Source organism: Ictalurus punctatus, chromosome 10 (assembly GCF_001660625.3).
Source record: "Ictalurus punctatus breed USDA103 chromosome 10, Coco_2.0, whole genome shotgun sequence".
NCBI lineage: Eukaryota > Metazoa > Chordata > Actinopteri > Siluriformes > Ictaluridae > Ictalurus > Ictalurus punctatus.
The window spans coordinates 21,008,789-21,029,184 of record NC_030425.2 but is presented as its reverse complement, the minus strand read 5'-3'; the positions used below and the strand labels follow the sequence as shown (position 1 = coordinate 21,029,184).

The following is a 20,396-nucleotide window of genomic DNA, read 5'->3' as shown; positions in this document are numbered from 1 at the left end:
TGCATGGCTGCTTCTGGAACAGGCTCACTAGTCTTTATTGATGATGGAACTCATGAGCCTCCGATTCTTCTGAGATGGCTTTCTGGTCAGAACGTTTGGAAAGTGTGGTAATTTGAGTTACCATAGCCTTGCTGTCAGCTCAAACCAGTCTGGATATTCTTGTCTGATCTCATGAACAAGGTGTTTCCCTCAGCAGAACTGCCTCTCATTGAATAATGTTCTTCTCTGTGGACTGTAACGTAAGTGTACCTTCCACGGATCACGTTTTATCCAAACATTTCTACATCTACTCATTTACAGAGTATACCATTTTGCAATATCAGTACTGCTAAGACCAATGTCAATAACAGGTGATATATTGTGAAACCCTACCACCTACTGAAAAGAAAAAAAAAAAACCTCAGCAGACTGAGCAGATATTTATTGAAATGGCAGCAGTCAAAAATGGATGCAAATGAACAACTAGAACACAGATAATAATGCTTAAAAATTCAACAAGGACCTTGTGATAATCATTTATTCACACAATTCATGTTGGGCCAGGCAAACAGCAGTTTATGTACATTCAGTAGTTGTGGTGGTGAAAGGCGTGGAAGACGTTTAGAAGATTTGAATCCGGAATAAGTGCTTTCTGAAAACACATCAGCGCTTCAACACAAAATACACACACTCGCACACACACAGTAAACAAAATTTCAGAGAAAGCACTGCTGAAATGGTAAAAAAAAATTTCTTTTTTTAATGGAGTCAGGACTTTACTGAAACTGTAAAAACCTGAATATACAGATAAAGTCCAATCGAAAACATTCTTCTTTATTCCTGTATTTATTCTCAGATGAACAGCTCACGTGTTTAATTTAGGAAATTTCAGTTCAACCCGGCAACATTGAAAGAACAATAACAATAACCTCTATTCCATTTTATTAGTATGAGGCTGAATAAAATTAAACCCAGCTCCAGCCATGTACGCTTCATTTAAAATTTCCACATCCTTTGCGTAACCTTGCATCCTGATGTACAATAGTTATCACCTTCTTGAATTTGAAGGAACGTCCATGTTCAACGCTCCTTTAAACGTGTCATCAATAAGCAGCCTTAGAGACTGCCTTCCAAATGGATGGACGGACTACCTTGTGAATAAACTACAATAATTCGACCTGTCTTCAGTATGCATATTGCAAAATATTGTCTAGCCAATTATAGGCATGTGCCTACTCAATACAGGTGGGACACAACGCATACTCTAATCTGACTAAAGCTGTAATAAATGAACAAAATATTTACCGTACTAGATTATACTGGTGCACCTTACAAAAACTAGTCAACTTAATTTAATAATACGTGACACACCTGAGAAAAATGCGCATGCTGTTGAGCAACCCAAGATTCCATCCAGGTGAAGCGAAGGCACGACGAAATGCCTCCCCCCCCCACCATTTGCCAACTACCAAAAACACTCATAGATAATTCTGATAGAGGGAAAAATTTAATTATATTTCCACAATTTCACTAATTGCTCCCGATTCATTTATATCAGTGTGTTTCAATTCTAAATTTGAAACAAACAAAAACTATTAAGACTTTTAAAAAAGCCACACAACCATTCAACAAAAATCCTTAACACTTTATGATACAAGAGTTCATAGCTTAAATAATTCTAGAAAAATATCTGCTGTACATATGACACAATTATATACATAGTGTAATCCTTGTTAATGAGTTCCACACGAGGAAACCAAGACGTCAAGTGGGAAAACTGAAGAAAATTTCAAATCACAGTTTTAATGCTTGTTTCACAAGTCAAATATTTCGTATTTAAATGTGACTACTAACTCAGTGCACCTTCAAAACGTGCTGAATTGTTAATAGTTGAATGGAAGGTGGTGCACAGTTGACATGGTTTTGTATGAAAAATCGAATTCCACACATCTTTCATCACAAAAAAAGTCAGTAAGTTAGTAAAAAGGGATTGTTTCTTTATCTATTGTATACTCGAAACTAGGGGTGTGATGATTTATCGGTAGGTCTGTGCATCATGATAAGAAAATCTTAAATAGTTATACCGTTAATGTTTTGCTATTGATGTATAAAAATGTTTTGCTGATCACAAAAAACTTGTAAAGAAGTGAATGTGAAATATGTATAGGTAAATTAGTATTTTGAAATTGTTTTGAGAAACTACAAACTATGAGCTTGAATAATAAAAAAAAACCTTATCAATTCCCATATTCAAATAATTTAATTATACTTAACATGCCAAAAGCCTTGATATTGGATTGATATAAGATCGTCATAACATCAGCTTTTGAAACCACCATTAACTCCGACCTAATAAGAGGACTGGATTGTTCAAATAAAATATGATGAAATTTTTTTCCCCTTCATGGGTCAATAATCAAACAATGAACACAAGCTGGGGTTCAGTGTCCATGACAAATAGCTTGGCTATATTTCCAGATTAAATGGCAGAAAAACATCACGCATGGTTGTAGAAAACAATCCGCTGCTGGAGGTTGACAACAGAAAGGAAAATGAGAGGTTGCATAGTCTGCTAGAGAATCTGTTCCTGTGCTGATGCCCGGAGTTTTCCAGGCCTCTGTCAGACATTGTCAAACTTGTGTTTTAAGTAGTCCTTCATCACCTTGGCGATAGGCAAGTCCTCCAAGAACTTTAAGCTTTGAAGGCCTATGCACTGACGAATCTTTATCCGACACAGGTCCTGCAAAGTCCTGGGTTGGCCTGGAGAAACAGAAAAGATTTGGCAGGGTGAATACTACATTTACTTACTTACTTGCTCATACATACTCAAACAATGGAAATTTCAGGATAAAAAAATAAAACTAGATAATCTAAAATCATCAGACATCAATTCAGGATGCAGACAGTAAAAGATTTTCGCATAACTCCTGGTTTATGCTTCAGTTCCCATATGCATGCTTTTTTCAGGAATGTGAAAAGCTGCATTTTTGTGTCATATTAACTGCAAAAAGAGAGAGAGAGAGGAGAAGAAAAAAAAAAACACAAAAAAAACAGTAATGGAAGTTTTGCAGCTGTTATAACCTAAGTGAAAGCAGGATTTGTTTCATGGACGTTCCACAACATTAAATGCAAGTAGAAATGGTTAAGAATTATCATTGGCAAATTGCTGTGGTATGAAATGACTATGACGTGCGGTTAAAGGAAAATAATCAACTTCAGAGTAACTCCACTTCTTATTGGACCACATCACACCAACCCAGTTGTTGCTTATCATTTTCATACAACACAACCCTGAATGTTTTATTCCTTATGTAAGTGATGGGGACTTATTGCAAACCATGGGTGGATAAACATTAGTTAAGGCAGTTGTTCATTAGTCAGTTCATTTCTTTCATTCATTCATCTTCAGTAACCACTTTTTCCTGTTCAGGGTTGTGGAAACACTGTGCAGAAGGCCAGAATACATCCTGAATGAGAAACTAGTCTATTGCAAGGCACACACTGATTCACATCTAGGTACAATTTAGCATAGCCAGTAAACCTACATGCATGTTTTTGGGAAGTGGGAGAAAACCAGAGAACCCAGAGGAAACCCAAAACAGACAAGGCGACAACATGTAAAACTCTGCACAGACAGTTACCCGAGCTCAGGGTTGAACCCGGGACCCTGGAACTGTGAATCGACTATTGTGGTCATTATACCGGGCACGTTTGCTGTGATCCGAATCCGAGGGTGATTGTTCCCAGCGCCCAGATTTTTCCTATTAAATTTCTTAATTTCTGGAAAGAAATTCCAGAAATGATGAAGATGGTGATTGAAACATACCAGGGGAAGGGTTACAAAGCTGTTTCAAATGCACTGGAATTCCAAAGAACCACAGTGAGAGCCATTATCTCCAAATGGAAAAACTTGGCACAGTAGTGAACCTTCCCAGAAGTGTCTGACCTTCAAAAATTCCTCCAAGAGCACAACAACTACTCATCCAGGAAGTAACAAAAGAGCCAAGGACAACACCAAAGAACATACGGGCCACTCTTGCATCAATAAAGGTCACTGTTCATGACTCCACTATCAGAAAGACACTGGGCAAAAATGGCATCCATGGAAGAGTGGCGAGGTGAAAACCACTGCTCACCCAGAACAACATTAAGGCTCGTTTGAATTTTGCAAAACATACCTTGATGATCCTCAAACCTTTTGGGAGAATGTTCTGTGGATTGATGAGTTGAAAGTGGAACTGTTTAGAAGACAGGGGTCGTGTTACATCTGGTGTAAACCAAAAACAGAATCCCACAAAAAGAACATCATACCTACAGTCAAGCATGGTGGTGGAAGTGTGATGATGTGTGGGGATGCTTTGCTGTTTCAGGGTCTGGGCAGCTTGCAGTAATTGAGGGTAACATGAATTCTGCTCTCTACCAGGAAATCCTAAAGGAGAATGTCCGGTCTTCATTCCATATGAAACTCAAGCACAGCTGGATTATGTAGCAAGATAATGATCCAAAACATAGGAGTAAATCCTAGTCCTAGAAGTAAGTGGAAGAAGCGTTTGGTTGCAGTTATTGTGGGTAAAGGTGGCACAAACAAATTAATTTTAAGGGGGCAATTAGTTTTTCCACACTGGTGATAGGTGTTGGATAACTTTTTTGCTTCAATAAAAAAAATTAAGAAAATAAAACTGTAGTGTGTTCACTCATGTTGTATTTTGTTTGAAGATCTAAAACTAGTTAGAATGAAAGGAAATCAGATACGTTTTCACAGCACTGTACAACTGCACAAACTTGAGTGCTGCCTGATTGTCAGCATTTTCAAACTAAAGTGATTAGTGTCATAACGAATGTTTAACTTTGGATGGTTGCTCGGTCCTTCGTTGTGGCCATGCAGTACAAGTCATGCAGTATAAGCACAGCTTTAGAAATAAATTAACTGGATACCATGACATCAATTCTTTTTATATGAATCTTATTACCATCAATAATAAAATTTTACTCTGGAACTTGCCTGTACTTAAGACTTGAAGGCCACAAGTTGCCTCTTTCAACCTTTGGTTACTGTCTAAAAAGATCTGAGGCTTCAAGGCCACTGGCTCTGTGCCCCCCTTGTCTTAAAAGATGTGAAGGAAGTCAACAAATGAGTTCCAGGAATCCAGCACACGCACTTTATCAGTTCTAATAGCCAAGCTCGTCCTGCCTCCGTGCTGTGGCACAGACACACACAGAGGCAGCTGGGAAAACCACTACAAAGGCCTGGGTAGGACCATCTACAGATGCTATGTACTGTCACACACAGGAGCATAGAGGGGGGAAAAAATCAGCACACAATACATTCAAAAATCCTGCCTGTCAGGCCTCAATAAAAGTGTTTTTTCTAATCGATAACCAGGCTGAAATATGATCTGGCCGACGGTTGGGCTTGAATAGACCCCGCAGTGCATGTGGGGCTGAGACGGCCAGCTTTGATATGGTGATATCAAAGTTGAAGCAGAGCGCAGGAATGTGGCCATTGTTGTCTACTAGATCATTAGTGCTTCAGGGGATACGGCTCGCTTTTCTCACACGCTGGATTGTTCGCACAGGCAACGGGGCTAGCTTTGGCCATGCTGAGACCACTGTTCCACTTACATAGTAACAGTGCTTTCACTCTTTTATTCTATTCCTTTAAAGAAAAAGAAACCAAATACGATATCCATGTTTCACCGTTAATATAAACCTTAAGACACTACCATTAGTGGTAAACAACAGACACTTTATTAATTATTAGATAACTAAAAATAAAATGTTGTTATTAGGGCTGGGCGATATGAGAAAAACATCATGTTACTTGAGGACATTTCTGTGATGCAGATCACGATAAATAATTTAGCTAAGAAACCTTCTTCAAAACAGTAGTAAAATAAACAACAAAAAACCAACAACAACATTTAACTGAGTTTGATGATGATAATCTTCTTCGGCTCTGTAGGAATTATTGAAAAGTAAGTTAAACATTTTTAAACATCAAATCAGTAGCATCCATTCAGTACCATTTAAATTGTAATTATTAAATTTTTTTTTTTTTTAAACAAATCACTACACCAACGATATCTCAGAAAAGTGTATTGCGCAATCATTTATCACAATATCGAAATTACTTCTATTAGAGATGCACTGATGTATTGGCCGATAAAGGCTATTTTTCCCTGCAATGGACCATCGGACGATAGTTTAAAAACATCCGATGATCAGGGCACATTATATCCTGTCAATCAAAAGTGGGCGGGAAAACGCATCGAATTCGTGCGGTGTGTAAAGATGATGTCTCGTGTGAAATGATGACAAAACTGCAGTTTGTAAGCTCTGTAAACTCTGCACTGCTAAAAGTTTACACCGGACACTGCAGTGAAATCGAGTCTACAGTCAAGTCAAAATATTCTAAATCTATGGGGCATTTAAGTACTCAGACCACTCCAACATTTTAGAACATCCCAATTCACCAGTAGAATTCCCCCAAACAACAGCTCATACACTGTTTAAATAAACTCCATGCCGGATGTACTTGTGTCCTTCTAAATGCCCAATTTTCTTAAATTATCTTGTAAAACAATTTGTGGACTCTGAATTGACAATACTGAGTCCAAGAGGACTTCCTCTCGTATAAGGCCGCATGATATATAGTCTGTTACTCATTATCACAATACTGGAGTTGGTCAAACCAAAAATTAGGAAGATGTTGAAAACTGGTATTTTCATGAAATGTGGTTACAGAAGATCCAGATGACTCCACAAATAAATTTAAGGCAGTAATCACCATGTCACATCAACACGGATATTCAAATATTTTAAGAAATCTGAAGTATAGCATGAACACAATATGTGGTAGGACCTGGCAGAAATACTGATTGGCTAATAACCATCAATCATAATCAGTCACATTGATGAATGTGATGCTCTTTATAACAACCATCAAATGCTAGAAGTTGCTAGAAGACACTAATGACTTGCAGAAAGTGATTTTATTTTCTTGGGCTGTGTTGTGCAACTCAGAAGCATTTGGCTATAGTTTGACCATAAACATGATAAACAGGTAATACAGAGAACACAAACAACCCTAGTTCTCGCTGAACCACACCTTAAAAGAAAAATAAATCTCATAGTGGTTTACATACATGTAACCTCCTGCAGGAAGTCGAGGCAGGGTCGGCTGGTGCGGGACATGCTCGCTGAGACGGCGGCGGGTGTCTGGCCCTCATAATTGCGCGTGTTTGTGTCAGCTCCGTAGGCGTAGAGAAGCTGCGCACAGAGCACGTCGTCACGCAGAGCCGAGAGGTGAAGCGGTGTCTGACCGTCCTCTACGCGTCCAAGGTTGGTGTCTGCTCCGCGCTGTAGGAACATGCGGCAGTACGCGTGGTTGCCCTTGATGACAGCGTATCGCAGCAGGAAGCCGTTCTGCACGTCGATGTTGGCGTGGTGGTCGAGCAGCAGCCGCACACAACTTGAACGCTCTCGGATGATAGCCAGCTGCAGTGGTGTAGTGCCCTTGTCGCTCAGTGGATCTACATCAGCATGGAACTCCAAGAGCAGGCGCACAAATGAGTCGCGTCCATAGTGTGCAGCTACATGCAGTGGCGTCCAGCCGTCGTTGCTCTTGGCATTAATGATGTCACCGCGATGCTCCGATTCCAGCATGAGGCGAGCAATGCGTGCACGTCCGTGCATGGCGGCGTAGTGCAGCGCCGTGAAACCACCAATGAAGTCCTTTACTGTCGGGTCCGCTGTGTTTATGTTTTTTTTATTTTATTTTATTGAACACACACACACACACACACACACACACACACACACACACACACACACACACACACACACACACACAGAGCGAGAGAGAAACTTAATTCAGTGCAGCACAGTGACCCACGAGTCTTCAAGCTTCAAGAGATGCTATAAATTGTTTAAAAAGTAGTAAACTTGTGATAAAAAAAACTAAAGCACATTTACTTAATGATACATGGTTCAAGCAGCTCTATACAATTAATATATAGTGTCTCTTTCAGTATAGAATTTTCTATATTTATGTATAAATATGACCTAAAACATCATCAGATTCCTAAGTCCTAAGAGTAGATAAAGAGGACGCAATTAAACAAATAAGACAACAATATTATACTTTTGGTAATTTATTCATTTAGGAAAATGATCCAATATTACATGTCTGCGAGTGGTGAAAGTATGTGAACCTCTAGGATTAGCAGTTAATTTGAAGGTGAAATTAGAGTCAGTTGTTTTCAATCAATCGGATGATAATCAGGTGTGAGTGAACACCCTGTTTTAACAGGGATCTATCAAAGTCTGATCTTCACAACACGTTTGTGGAAGTGTATCATGGCACAAACAAAGGAGATTTCTGAGGACCAGAAAAAGGAGTTGTTGATGCTCATCATGCTGGAAAAAGTTACAGAGCTATCTCTAAAGAGTTTGGACTCCACCAATCCACAGTCACACAGATTGTGTATAAATGGAGAAAACTGAAGACCATTGTTACCGTCTCCAGGAGTGGTCGACCAACAAAGATCACTCCAAGCACAAGAGGTGTAATAGTCCATGAGGTCACAAAGGAACCCAGGGTAACTTGTAAGCAACAAAAGGCCTCTCTCACATTGGCTAATGTTAATGTTCATGAGTCCACCATCAGGAGAACACTGAACAACAAATGGTGTGCATGGCAGAGTTGCAACGAGAAATCCACTGATGTCAAAATAAAAATAAAAAAATAACATCTTTGTTCAGTCTACTCAAGATCACATGGATAAGCCAAAAGGCTATTGCAAAAATGTTTTGTGGATGGACTTTTTGGTTTAAATGAGAAGCATTTGGAAAACACTACATTCCAGCATAAGAACCTTATCTCATCTGTGAAACACATTGTGGTGGTAGTATCATGGTTTGGGCCTGGTTTGCTGCATCTGGGCCAGGACGAATTGCCCTCATTGATGTAACAATGAATTCTAAATTATACCAGCGAATCCTAAAGGAAAATATCAGGACATCTGTCTGTGAACTGAATCTCAAGAGAAAGTGGTTCATGCAGCGAGACAATGATCCTAAACACACAAGTCGTTCTACAAAAAAAATGGTTAAAGAATAATAAATTTAATGTTTTGGACTGGCCAAATCAAAGCAAGCAGTTGATGTGAGGAAACCCACCAACATCCCAGAGTTGAAGCTGTTCTGTACTGAGGAACAGGGAAGAATGAGTGCAGGACTGATCAACAGTTACCGGAAACGTTTAGTTGCAGTTATTGCTGTAAAAGGGGGTCACTCCAGATAATGAAAGCAAAGGTTCATATACTCTTGCTACTTGCAGATGTGTAATATTGGATCATTTTCCTCAATAAATAAATGACCAAGTATAATATTTTGGTCTAATTTGTTTAATTGGGTTCGCTTTATCTACTTTTTAGATCTTTTCTGAAAATCTAATGATGTTTTAGGTCATATTTATGCAGATATATAGAAAATTCTAAAGGGTTCACAAACTTTCAAGCACCACTGTATGTGCATGTGTATATCTATCTATAGATCAATAGGATGGCTTTATGTATAGATATTGCTTTTTAAAATACTGACAAATAGTGTGTGTTAATACCTTTGCCCTAACCCAGTTTCATAGCACCATCTAGCTTCTGGAATAAATTCCTGCACCTATAAAACTCCCAGTACATCATTGTAATTCTTAATCTTACTGGGCTAAATCAGTAAACCTTCAGTAATTCAGCTGAAATGTTTAATAGAACAACAGTTTCTACACTATCAAAAAGAAACTGTCCAGACCGCCTACCTCCGTGCTCGAGGAAGACGCGGACGCATCGCTCCTTGCCCTTGGCAGCAGAGAAATGCAACAGTGTCCAACCGTTGGCGTCCCTGATCTTGGGCGAGTAGCCCTGCTCCAGCATCTTGCGCACGGTGTAGACATCGCCGGCTGCCACCGCTGCCTGGATCTGCAGCTCCTCCTGCAGGTCCGGGTTCCTTCTGAAGTGATGGTTCAGCATCCTGTCACATTGCGCAGCCACTCCTGCGTCCCTGAACACAGACACACGACTTGTGAATAAGGAGCACATCAAGAGTCAACACTGAATGTGAATGAAAAACGGCACGCGACAGACAGACAGGTAGAGACAGAAAGACAGACAGATTATAAAGACAGGTAGATATAGACAATCTGCAGATTGGCAGATATATAGACAGGTAAATGAAAAGGCAGGCATAGAGATTGGAAGACAGGAAGATAGAGGCATACAAAAACACAGGTGGTTATAAAGCAACCAGGTAGCTAGATAGATGCATAATTCATCCTGTAATGGAATAGTGAATCATTTCCTCAGGCAAACACTAGTGTTCCACATTCAAATATAACAATCTGCAAACAGCATAAAACATAGAGGAAAAAAATAATGACAGCGGCTCGATTCAAATAACATCTTTTAGGTGTGAAGTGAGGACAGAACAGAAAATCTCATAACCAAACATTAGCTAAGACTTGCTGACAGAATAGCTGTCTGAACCGAACCTCAAGAATAAAGTGGGTCAAGACAACAAGCCTAAGCACAAGTCATTCTACTAAAAGAATGGTTAAAGAAGAATCAAGTTCATGTTTTGGACTGGCCAAGTCAAAGTCCTGACCTTAATCCAATAGAAATGTGATGGAAGGACCTGAAGCAAGCAGTTCATATGAGGAAACCCACCAACATCCCAGAGTTGAAACTGTTCTGTACTGAGGAATGGGCTAAAATTCATCCAAGCCAATGTGAGCAACATTTGCCGAAACATTAAGGGGGTCACGGCAGATATGAAAGCAAAGGTTCACATACTTTTGCCACTGACATATGCAATATTGGATAATTGCTCTCAATACATAAATGATAATAATAATAATAATAATAATAATAATAATAATAATTCTTTAATGGTCACATATACATTACAGTGAAATTCTTTTTTCTTCGCATATCCCAGCATGTTAGGAGGTTGGGGTCAGAGTGCAGGGTCAGCCATGATACACCGCCCCTGGAGCAGAGATGGTTAAGCGCCTTGCTCAAGGGTCCAACTGTGGCAGCATGGGAAAGTTGGGCCTTGAACCCGCGATCAGTAACCCAGAGCCTTAACCGTCAAGTCACCACTTCCCCAATGACCAGTTATCATATTTTTTAATTCATTTGTTTAACTGGGTTCACTTTGTCTGACTTGTGTGAAAATCGGATGATGTTTTAAGTAATATTAATGCAGAAATAAAGAAAATTCAAAAGTGTTCACAAACTTTCAAGCACCACTTTGTATTGTGTTGTTAGCCTAGAAAATTAGGTTTCCTGCCAACCAAAACATGAATGGACAGCACATTAGAGCATCCATATGTCCCATGGGATAGCTAATGGATTTATGAATTGTCCACCCCGACCATGCACGCTTTTTACATTATTCAAATGACTCCTTTAACGCGAACGTTTATTATTCATTTTTAAAATCTAAGGCCACATTAAAATCAATTGTGAGTGTTCAAGAAATGTTGCCTGTTGGTGCAAATGAAACATTTACCCTTGATTAATGTATAGCAGTTCATTAATCAGTTCCCTTTGTGTTTTGGGCGCATTTTTCAGTCCGGCCCAACCGGGATCAAACTTCCAGTCGCAGAAACGTCACAAACCTGTGAGCAAAAGCATAAGATTGTATATTAATTTAAAAAAAACAAAACAAAAAAAAAAAACAACACATTATTACTCAACAACTGTTCTGATATTGCCTCTAAGGGATCATGAACTTAATACGAGAAGCACAAATGTCACTCACCTAGCACTGAAAACTGTTGTGGTAGTGGGCGGTTTTTACTTTAATACAGGCGGTCAGATTAACATGGGAATGTACAAGTTGTTAAAGTGGCTTGGCATTCATTCATTCATTCATTCATTCATTCATCTTGTTACTGCTTTATCCCGGTCAGAGTCATGGTGGTTTAAATGACTAATTTGTTTATATTTTGGGAAACAGACCTATCTATAGTTGTGTCCCAAATGACGTACTAAACACTATGCACTTACATTGTGCACTATGTATCGTCTAGTGTATGAATATTAGAAGGGTAATATCGTCTCAAATGGAACACTAATGGGTTTTACTAACCGGAAGTATAAGTGGTTTCCCAGTTGATGGCAAATGATCACAAACATATGTAATGCAACACTACTGGCTTTAGCAAAACACCCAGAGTCAACGAAAATTAATTTCTTCATTTTACCGTTTGTGTCAATGTTACCTTTTACAACCAACACAACCTTTTTTAAAAAATTTTTATGATGAGCAAATTTGAGCTACGAATGAGCTTTGCTTAATTAACCAAAGCACGAGTAGTTAGTCAGGAGAAAGGCTAGCAGCAACAAAGTGTTCACATTAACACCACCTAATATTATTATCAAGGGTTAAACCGCTGAAATTTACACAGTTTAGCACTTGTGTACATCAATGATAAGTAATAATAATAATACCAATATGTACACATATTATATGATACTATTACTACCGAATGACAGTCATGGTGTCATGGGTCAGCTCTGGATATGTTTATATAATAAACTCGTTTGTCATTTATCTAATCAATTCATTAAAAATGGAGACCCTGACAGCGATGTGCCTCCTGTCCTCTTAGCCATAACCTCATCATACAGTAACGAGTCGGTTATTAATTATTATTTTTTTAACTGTATTGTTATTCAGAGATGGTATCGTTTAGATTTATCCGAATTCGACTTATTATTATTATTATTATTTACAATTAGAACTAACCGAATATCGCTGGTTATTTAAGACGTTTTTCCTCATCATGTGTCAAAGAGTAGGTCTCTTTAAACACACAGAGAAAATGTCGCGTTTTCACCATGAAGCAAAAAGGAACTTTCTCATGTAAATGTTATGTTTTTACCGCACAATAACTAGCCCAGATTCACGACTAGAATGGCCAAACATCGAAGCAAGCCAAGTTAGCAAGCGCCGCTAGCCAGCTGGTGTTATGAACCAGGAGCTGTTATGTTAGCTAGTGCTAGTTCCAACTAAACAGTCTGGCACTTAATAAAGACAAATCTAAGTGGAAGACATGACCGAGCCGTTCGCTGTCATTATACAGAGGTAGTTAAGCTAGCTAGCTAGCTAGCCCAATGATAACTCAGCTAACAATAATGCAAACCTAACAGGCTAGTTAGCTAAATTAGCTCCTACCCAAGAGATTGTAACTAATTTCCACAGCTGCATTGCAGATCCTTGTGAACGAACTTTAGAAATGAAAGTTGGTGCTCATACTTAACTGTATCTGGTCCGTTGTGGCAGCAACCGCTTAAAAGAAAACGATATAAAAACTATTCAAAGCATCACACTTGGAACAAAATGCAGCTAGCCAATTAGCCGTCCACTTCGGATAGGGTGCATGTAGCCAATCAGGAATGAAGACGCGAGCCGTCAAGTGTGTCTAACTGCTGCAAAAAGCGTCGTCTATTTGCGACCGGCGATGACTAAATCGACTACAAAAAACAAGCCTGTCTAACGCTTTAACATCTTAGGGAAAAGGAAATGTTATACAAATATAAGGTTTCTCACCCCACACATATCAATGTAACAAAGTTAGCCCTCATTAAATTCGAGAAATTGAATACAAATCAGGCTACAATAGGGAGGGGAATTTACTTCCGGCAGCATCACTGACGTCACAAACTGCGACTTTCAGTGCTCATGCTTGACAATAAGGAAGAACAGCATGCTGGATGTTTATCTCTGTTAACGCGTAATTCAAAAACTCAAGAGAAATTAGGGTCTTTTCATTTGGATTAACTCCAACGCGACGATTTAGTTCCTCGTTTATTCACTTGAGTTGCACTTGTGGGCAAGTGACGTTATTTTTCATGTTTGTCAAACTCTAGTGAAGTTCTTAAAGCGATATATTATAATAGTCTTCCACTAGTTTAGCCTATAATGTTAAAACAGAGAGTAGTATGGAATTACGGAACTCTGAATATAGAAATTGCACCTGCTGCCACTTCATCTTCTCCATTTTGTGTTTTTTGCTGCTAATCAGTTTGCTGTACGCATACGCATGAACATGGATTCACAACATTCAGACTTACAGGCTGTGTTCACAGATTTACGGTCTGGAGTTGTTCCTGCTATGAGCACTGAGGAACTCGCAAGTCAGATTTCATCAGCCATAAACTGTTCTTTGCACATTTTACTACAATCTCCACACAGCATGACAAGTGAAGACACAGAGATGACTGGCATGTTCCTTACACTCACTGGAAAAATCATCTCCACGCTGTCTTCAAAAAGTCTGCCAGGAGATGTCCACGTGTTCTATGACGAGGCCATGAAGAAACTCTTTGGGGCCTCTAACCTGACAGCTGATCTTGTGAGTGTGGACTTTCCACAGTTGTTGGAAGTGTCCTCCTATTGTTTTCTCCAGTTCCCAGTTCCTTGTTTCATAGTTACAATCTGATTTGAGAAAACCAGATCCAAGAGCATCGTGTTTGCTCAGTGCATTCCAGGATTATCTCTCTCTTTTATTTTATTTTATTTTATTCTTGCCTTAGGTGTGTCTGATGAACTGCCAGGACAGGATGTTGTCTCATTTAGCTGCCAAATGCATGGCTTCTTTTGTCATGTATGACATCAATAATTCTGTGAGTATTCAATTTACATACATTTGACATAAATTCTCTACATATTTTACATGTACTAGATCTGCTTAACATACATCTACTGCTTATAGATAGATAGATAGATAGATAGATAAACACATGTACATAGGAATTCATAAAAAGTAGATAAAAGTACTATAAAATCAATCATGAATACAACATACAATACATAGACCACATTGGCTCAGTATTAATTATCAACAGTTTTGCTACAATGGCTTAGGATTACAAAATCTATGATAGCTTTAGGACCTCAATTGCCACAAACAGTTTTGCACTCAAGTCTCCATCAGTGAACAGTTGATAACTGCAGCAAAACAGACTTTATGTGAAAACTATAATGAAGTTCCTGGTTACACAATTGCGCTATTTGACCATGTAGTACACAGTTATAGAAGGGACGTGTCATACAGATGAGGATTGGTTCCCTTTGAGTCTGGTTCCTCTCAAGGTTTCTTCCTCATATCGTCTCAGGGAGTTTTTCCTTGCCACCGCCGCCTCTAGCTTTCTCATTAGGGATAAATTGATACATTTAAAATGTATGTCCTCACTTTATATATTTCTTTAAACCTGCTTTGTGACAATAACCATTGTTAAAAGCACTATGCAAATAAAATTGAATGATGCATGCCTGGGCAACACATTGTGAGCAGGCAAAGGGCGAAGATGAGGATGAATGAATGTACAAATGCAAATGATGGTCTGGTGTGTTTGACACAGAGTGGGCTATGCACACAGTCTACTGTTACAACTGCGTTGAACATGAATAAGACCGTAGTTAGCGTCAAACTAGTCTGGCCATTTACCTGAAACCTCTCTCATCAACAAACCTGTCCATCCCCACAACTGCCACTCACTGGATGCTTTTTGTTTTTGCACCATTCTGGGTGAACTCAGACTGTTGTGTCTGAAAATCCCAGAAGATCAACACTGAGATCATATTTGTTTTCGCATTCTGATTCTTGATGTGAATATTAACTGAAGCTTTTGATCTGCATGTGCAATATGATCAGCTGATTGGATAATTTCATAAAAGGTTTATATAGGTAGATAAGTGTTCTTAGTAAAGTAATTGTCAGTAATCACTACACATTTATACCAAGAGATACATTTCTTGTAAATCTGTGAATTTTGTTTATTGCAGATTGGTAGCGACCCGGTATGGAAGACCGCCTTCACAGAAACATTTCAGAGTTCGGCTCCGAACTGTGCCCTGGACACACACCTGTGGGCTCTGACAGAAGTGATTAAAAGGATACTGAAGTTAGACTGTGTTAACAAACGAGGTACTGAAGCCCCTAAAAATGTTAATGTCTTTTCAGAAATGTAGGTAATTTCAGATAACGCCAGGAATTTTATCAATACCAAAATAAAGAACATGCTGGTGTACGTATGTCTTAGCTGATGCGCTGCAATGGCTAAGGGCTAAGCTGCATTACTGGAAGAATTAGCACATACCAAATGTTTAGTCATCAGTGACTACGTTTACATGGACAGCAATAATCTAATTATTGACCTTATTCTGACTAAGACAGTATTCTGATTAAGGTGTTGACATGAGTCACTTTTAGAATACTCCTTTCATGTTCAGGTTTTACATGTTATAGAACATAGATCGATTAACAGCACACGTCATTACATCCCCACGCCACGCCGTCCGACGTTCCCTCCAGAATTTCACATATCGTCATACAGTTGGTCTTCGTTATGGAACCGTATACAGTTTTGGGTGTTTCATTTTTAATTTTCTGAATACTTCAAGTGCAGTTAAATATTTGTCATGCTATACATGCAAATAGACGACTGCTTGAAGCTATGGGCTGCTTCCCAAACCACATACGTACTATATAGTAGCCGTAATACATGTACAGTATTTCCCTTCTATATAGTATGGTAAGTACGCGGTTTCAGACGCAGCCGTGCTCTCTTGTTTGCTGTCAAACGATTGAGCACTGCCGTGTGTGTATGTTTACTGTCGCAAAATGAGGTGAAAACTCCCACACGACGTTTAGTGTGATTAAGGTGTGTACATGTCTGTAATGCACTTTGATAATGTGACTAAAACAGGAATACTCTACATGTCTTAATTCCATTAGTGTTTACTTCGAGTATGACTTTAGTCGGATTAAGGTAATCAGAAATCGCTGTTTACATGCTAGTTTCTTAATCAGAGTATCGTCTTAATCGGGTTAATATCGGATTATTGTTGTCCATGTAAACATGGTGATTGCGTTGTTTTCAGCTCTCTGCGATCATTGACTTTTATGGGGGTTTTGTCGGCATCACTGAAAGCAAATCAGATGTGCTATGATCATGTTTGGTAATTTACAGCTGATTGGCATTATCGACATACACACATGTATATGAAGAAAATCATCATTATTGAAACGTTTGTAAAGCTGACTGGAGAGAAGTTTTAGTAAAGTTTGGCCTATGAAAACATTTACACACAACTTCTAAAAAGATTGATGAATGAGGCCTGATGTCCCTAAACTCTTTAATGTAATTGTATAACCTGCTCTAGCACTGTGAACATAAATAGATTATTTGTTTTAGGGCATGTGTAAGCTATTTTCCTTCTTCCCTATACAGCAAGTTTGTGACAGTTACAATTAAATGATCATGAAATTGTTTGTATATAAACTGTAAGATGGAGGGGGATTTTTTTTCTTTCACCCAGAAACCAAGGGAGATGAAAATGTATTGCTCTTTCTATTGTTGTTTTTTTCCTGCAGAGATTTTGATGAAACTTCTTGCTGATTTTGAGTCATCCCTCACTTCCTTGTATCCAAAGCTACTCTTTCAAGACAGTCCTCAACATACGCATGCGGCAGAAAATGACAGAGACTCAGTCGATTTAGAGCTCAGTGTATGTGCACTCCTGGACCTTGTAGAAGTCCTCAGTGCTGCTAGGAGGTGGCATGGCCTCTGTTCCTCCATTCAGAGACTGGCGTTCCTCCAAACTTCAGCACTCCTCCACCTGACGCTCTCCAACATGAAGGAATTTGTAAAGAAGCGAGCACTTCTTTTGCTGAAGCGGATTCTCGTTCAGAGAGCAGGGGAAGAATGGGGTTTTGGTGATAATCACTCTAATGAGTGTGATGAGGAATATTGCACTGATTTGCTTGTGATGGCTGATGCTGTGCTCCAGGAAGTGGAAGCTGGTTGGCTTCGGAAGTTCCATGTCAAAACTCAGGCGAGTTTCTTTGGTGGGAACAAAGTGAACGTTTCGGATGGAGAAATGAAAGATGCTGTGATGCTCAGGGCTGTGAGCCTGATTCTGATCAAGTGTCTGGAGATTAAAGCTCGGCATGTTTCTACTCAAGGTGAAGTGATTGTGATTTGATCACCCGCTTTACATTTTCATAATATGCTATGTGACATTCTACATTATGTTCTATTGACAGGATATACATTAGGTAATATTATGGTTTCACAAACTAGCATTAGAGGAAATTGTTCATTTGTGAATGTGATATTTTGAAGAATTGGGTGGTATGGGGCACTCATTTTTTTTTGGTGTGTCAATGCAGTGTTGGGATTTAAATGGTCAAGCAGCTTCTTGATGATAAGGTCATGTCCTCTCTATACTTCAGGGGTTTCTTTTGGGTATTCTGGGTGTCCACCCCCAGTCCTAAGACATGCATTGTAGGCAATGTTAGGATGTTGATTGGCATTTCCAAATTGTCCGTAGTGTGTGATTGGGTGTGCGATTCTGCCCTGCAATGAATAGTGCACTTACCACTAAATAATGTTAGCCTGTATGCTAATGGCCTACAAAGTTAGCTTAGCAATTACTGGACACATTGATTTAATTGATTTACCAATTCATAATTGTGAAATGAATAATGATGAAATCTTGTTTGAGATTTTTTGGGTTCCATTTAGCATCCTTAAGGGTTCTTTAGTTTGTCTCTCTTAAACCATAAATGAAGAAGAAACCCTTAAAGGGTCTTTGTAGCCACTGATCTACCACTGAACATTCCTTTTAAGAAATATTACAAATATTTTTAGTATTATTATTATTTTTAGTATTCATAATATTTCAACTGATTTAGAAAGCTAGAACTGTAGAACAACCAAAGAACCTGTATGAAACCCCACTTTTTCTAAGTATGTACTTTAAAATATAAAGCCCATATTTGACCATTTGCACTTTCACACTTCCAGCAGAAGATGGCAGTCTTTCCATTTTGATCAAGCTCTTGTGTGTTTTGATGTTTCAGGAGCTCAACGTGCCTTTGATGTTCAGTCTTGTCTTATGGAACTGCTGGCTTTTCTCCAGCAGCAGGTGCTTCAGGTTAAAGCGGTCACACATCCCTGCTCTTGGATCTTAGTAGTGTTCGCGGACCAGGATGACGACCTGATAGAATCAGCCAAGGTTTTGATTACCTTGTATTTACATCAGAGAAGGTAGGAAATTAGTTGTAATGTTGAGGAGATTGATGCTTGGGTGTGTGATTTTCATTTGTTTGATTTGTCGGCACTCAGATAAGGTCATCCCCCCTACTTTTCAGTTTGAGTTCATCAGACAGTGCAGCATGTGAATGGGGATGTAACCCTCACTGCCACTTTACTCTCCTACTCCGAAGTCTCTCCTTCGACCACACTGTCCTCCTGGACTTCCTCATTTCCGATGAAACCTGCTTTTTGGAGTACTGTGTCCTCTACCTGAAGCACTTGCGTGACCACTGGCAAGATTTCTGTAATGCATGTTCTTGTATCGAAAACTCTACGACTGAGACACACACTCTGTCCCTCCCACATTTTTCTGAAGCTTCAGTAAAATCACAACTTCATTATGACCCTCAGTTTAAAGTTGTTGGATTCAGGCAAAGTCTGGTGGATTATGAGAACTCGGATGATTCTGAGGACGAAGACAAACGCCTGTCAAACCTCCAGATGAGCAGGAATGATGAGGAACCAGTAGCAGAGATCGACATGAGAAAAGCAGGAGCACAGGCTGTGTCTGCATCAGCAGATACAATGGAGAAAATAAGCACTGCCTCCACTGAGGGTCTGAGAGGGAAGGTTGTGTTGTGCCTTGCTGAGTTAAGGATTGTTATTAGTAGACTTCACAGCAAGGGGCTATTCCCATACAACCCTAGTTGTCTTCTTAAATTGCTGCTGGCTATTGAGACTAAAGGTCAATTGGAAAACCCAACAGCACTGCAACTTAAATAATTTAAGTGTCTTAATGATCTACAGCTAAACATCATCTTCAAAGAAGATGAATTTCTTCTACCAAAACCACTGAAAGTTGTTTTTTTAAAATTTCTTAAGCAGAGTCCAGAATTACTATAATCTTGTTTGAAAAGATGCCTTTAAAAAAAAAAAAACCCCTTTTGTATCTGGTTATAATATATATTTAAATTCATTATATGTTTATGTATGTTAATGGAGGGTAATGTATGTAACTGTGGTTCTACCCCTGAGTCAACAAGGATGGTTATTTCACAACGACTGGAGTTTTTCCTCATTTGCCTGATTCCACACTGTATACACATAATCGTCACCCTGTGACTGTGACCCCCCCCCACCCCATGGGTAGGCTAAAAAGGTCCCCGCTATGTCATTCTTGTCCTCTGGCCATTCACGTCAACCATTCACGTCAACCAAGTGACCAAGGAGGCCATGGTAGCTTATTTCAGAATTGAGAAATGCCCTGATAGTGCACCTTGCCAGATAATAACAGACAGCACTCATAAGCAG

The 20,396-nt window shown here is 39.1% G+C and overlaps 2 protein-coding genes across 6 annotated transcripts; one reads left to right on the top strand and one right to left on the bottom strand.

The window, feature by feature from the left end:
- Positions 1-477: 477 nt before the first annotated feature.
- On the bottom strand, positions 478-13,649 carry asb7 (ankyrin repeat and SOCS box containing 7). 5 transcript variants are annotated; one of them, XM_047158009.2, is made up of 5 exons: positions 13,297-13,645; positions 11,545-11,653; positions 9,794-10,035; positions 7,125-7,730; positions 478-2,739 (listed from the first exon to the last, which is right to left on the bottom strand). In XM_047158009.2, the coding sequence occupies exons 3-5, from the start codon at positions 10,002-10,004 to the stop codon at positions 2,600-2,602; spliced, it is 957 nt and encodes a 318-aa protein (XP_047013965.1). In that variant the 5' UTR covers positions 10,005-10,035; positions 11,545-11,653; positions 13,297-13,645; the 3' UTR covers positions 478-2,599. The 5 variants fall into 5 exon arrangements, with proteins under 5 accessions (XP_047013965.1, XP_017334155.1, XP_017334156.1 ...); XM_017478666.3 differs by having other exon boundaries at positions 13,302-13,645; XM_017478667.3 differs by lacking the exon at positions 13,297-13,645 and adding an exon at positions 11,797-13,271.
- A 48-nt stretch (positions 13,650-13,697) lies between these two features.
- Positions 13,698-20,147, top strand: lins1 (lines homolog 1). Its single transcript, XM_017478665.3, has 6 exons — positions 13,698-14,395; positions 14,577-14,666; positions 15,829-15,970; positions 17,420-18,010; positions 18,911-19,097; positions 19,202-20,147. Exons 1-6 carry the CDS (start codon positions 14,084-14,086, stop codon positions 19,866-19,868), a joined length of 1,989 nt encoding a protein of 662 aa, XP_017334154.1. The 5' UTR covers positions 13,698-14,083; the 3' UTR covers positions 19,869-20,147.
- The last annotated feature ends 249 nt before the right edge of the window (positions 20,148-20,396 follow it).

Excerpts from the sequence above, each read along its gene's own strand:
- asb7 (XM_047158009.2), bottom strand. The coding sequence starts at position 10,004 with ATGCTGAACCATCACTTCAGAAGGAACCCGGACCTGCAGGAGGAGCTG. Across the intron at positions 7,731-9,793 it reads CGTCTTCCTCGAGCACGGAG|CGGACCCGACAGTAAAGGAC; the intron begins GTAGGCGGTCTG and ends ACATAAACACAG. Across the intron at positions 2,740-7,124 it reads CTTCCTGCAGGAGGTTACAT|GCCAACCCAGGACTTTGCAG; the intron begins GTATGTAAACCA and ends CTGTTTCTCCAG.
- lins1 (XM_017478665.3), top strand. The coding sequence starts at position 14,084 with ATGAACATGGATTCACAACATTCAGACTTACAGGCTGTGTTCACAGAT. Across the intron at positions 14,667-15,828 it reads TGTATGACATCAATAATTCT|ATTGGTAGCGACCCGGTATG; the intron begins GTGAGTATTCAA and ends TGTTTATTGCAG. Across the intron at positions 19,098-19,201 it reads TTGTATTTACATCAGAGAAG|TTTGAGTTCATCAGACAGTG; the intron begins GTAGGAAATTAG and ends CCTACTTTTCAG.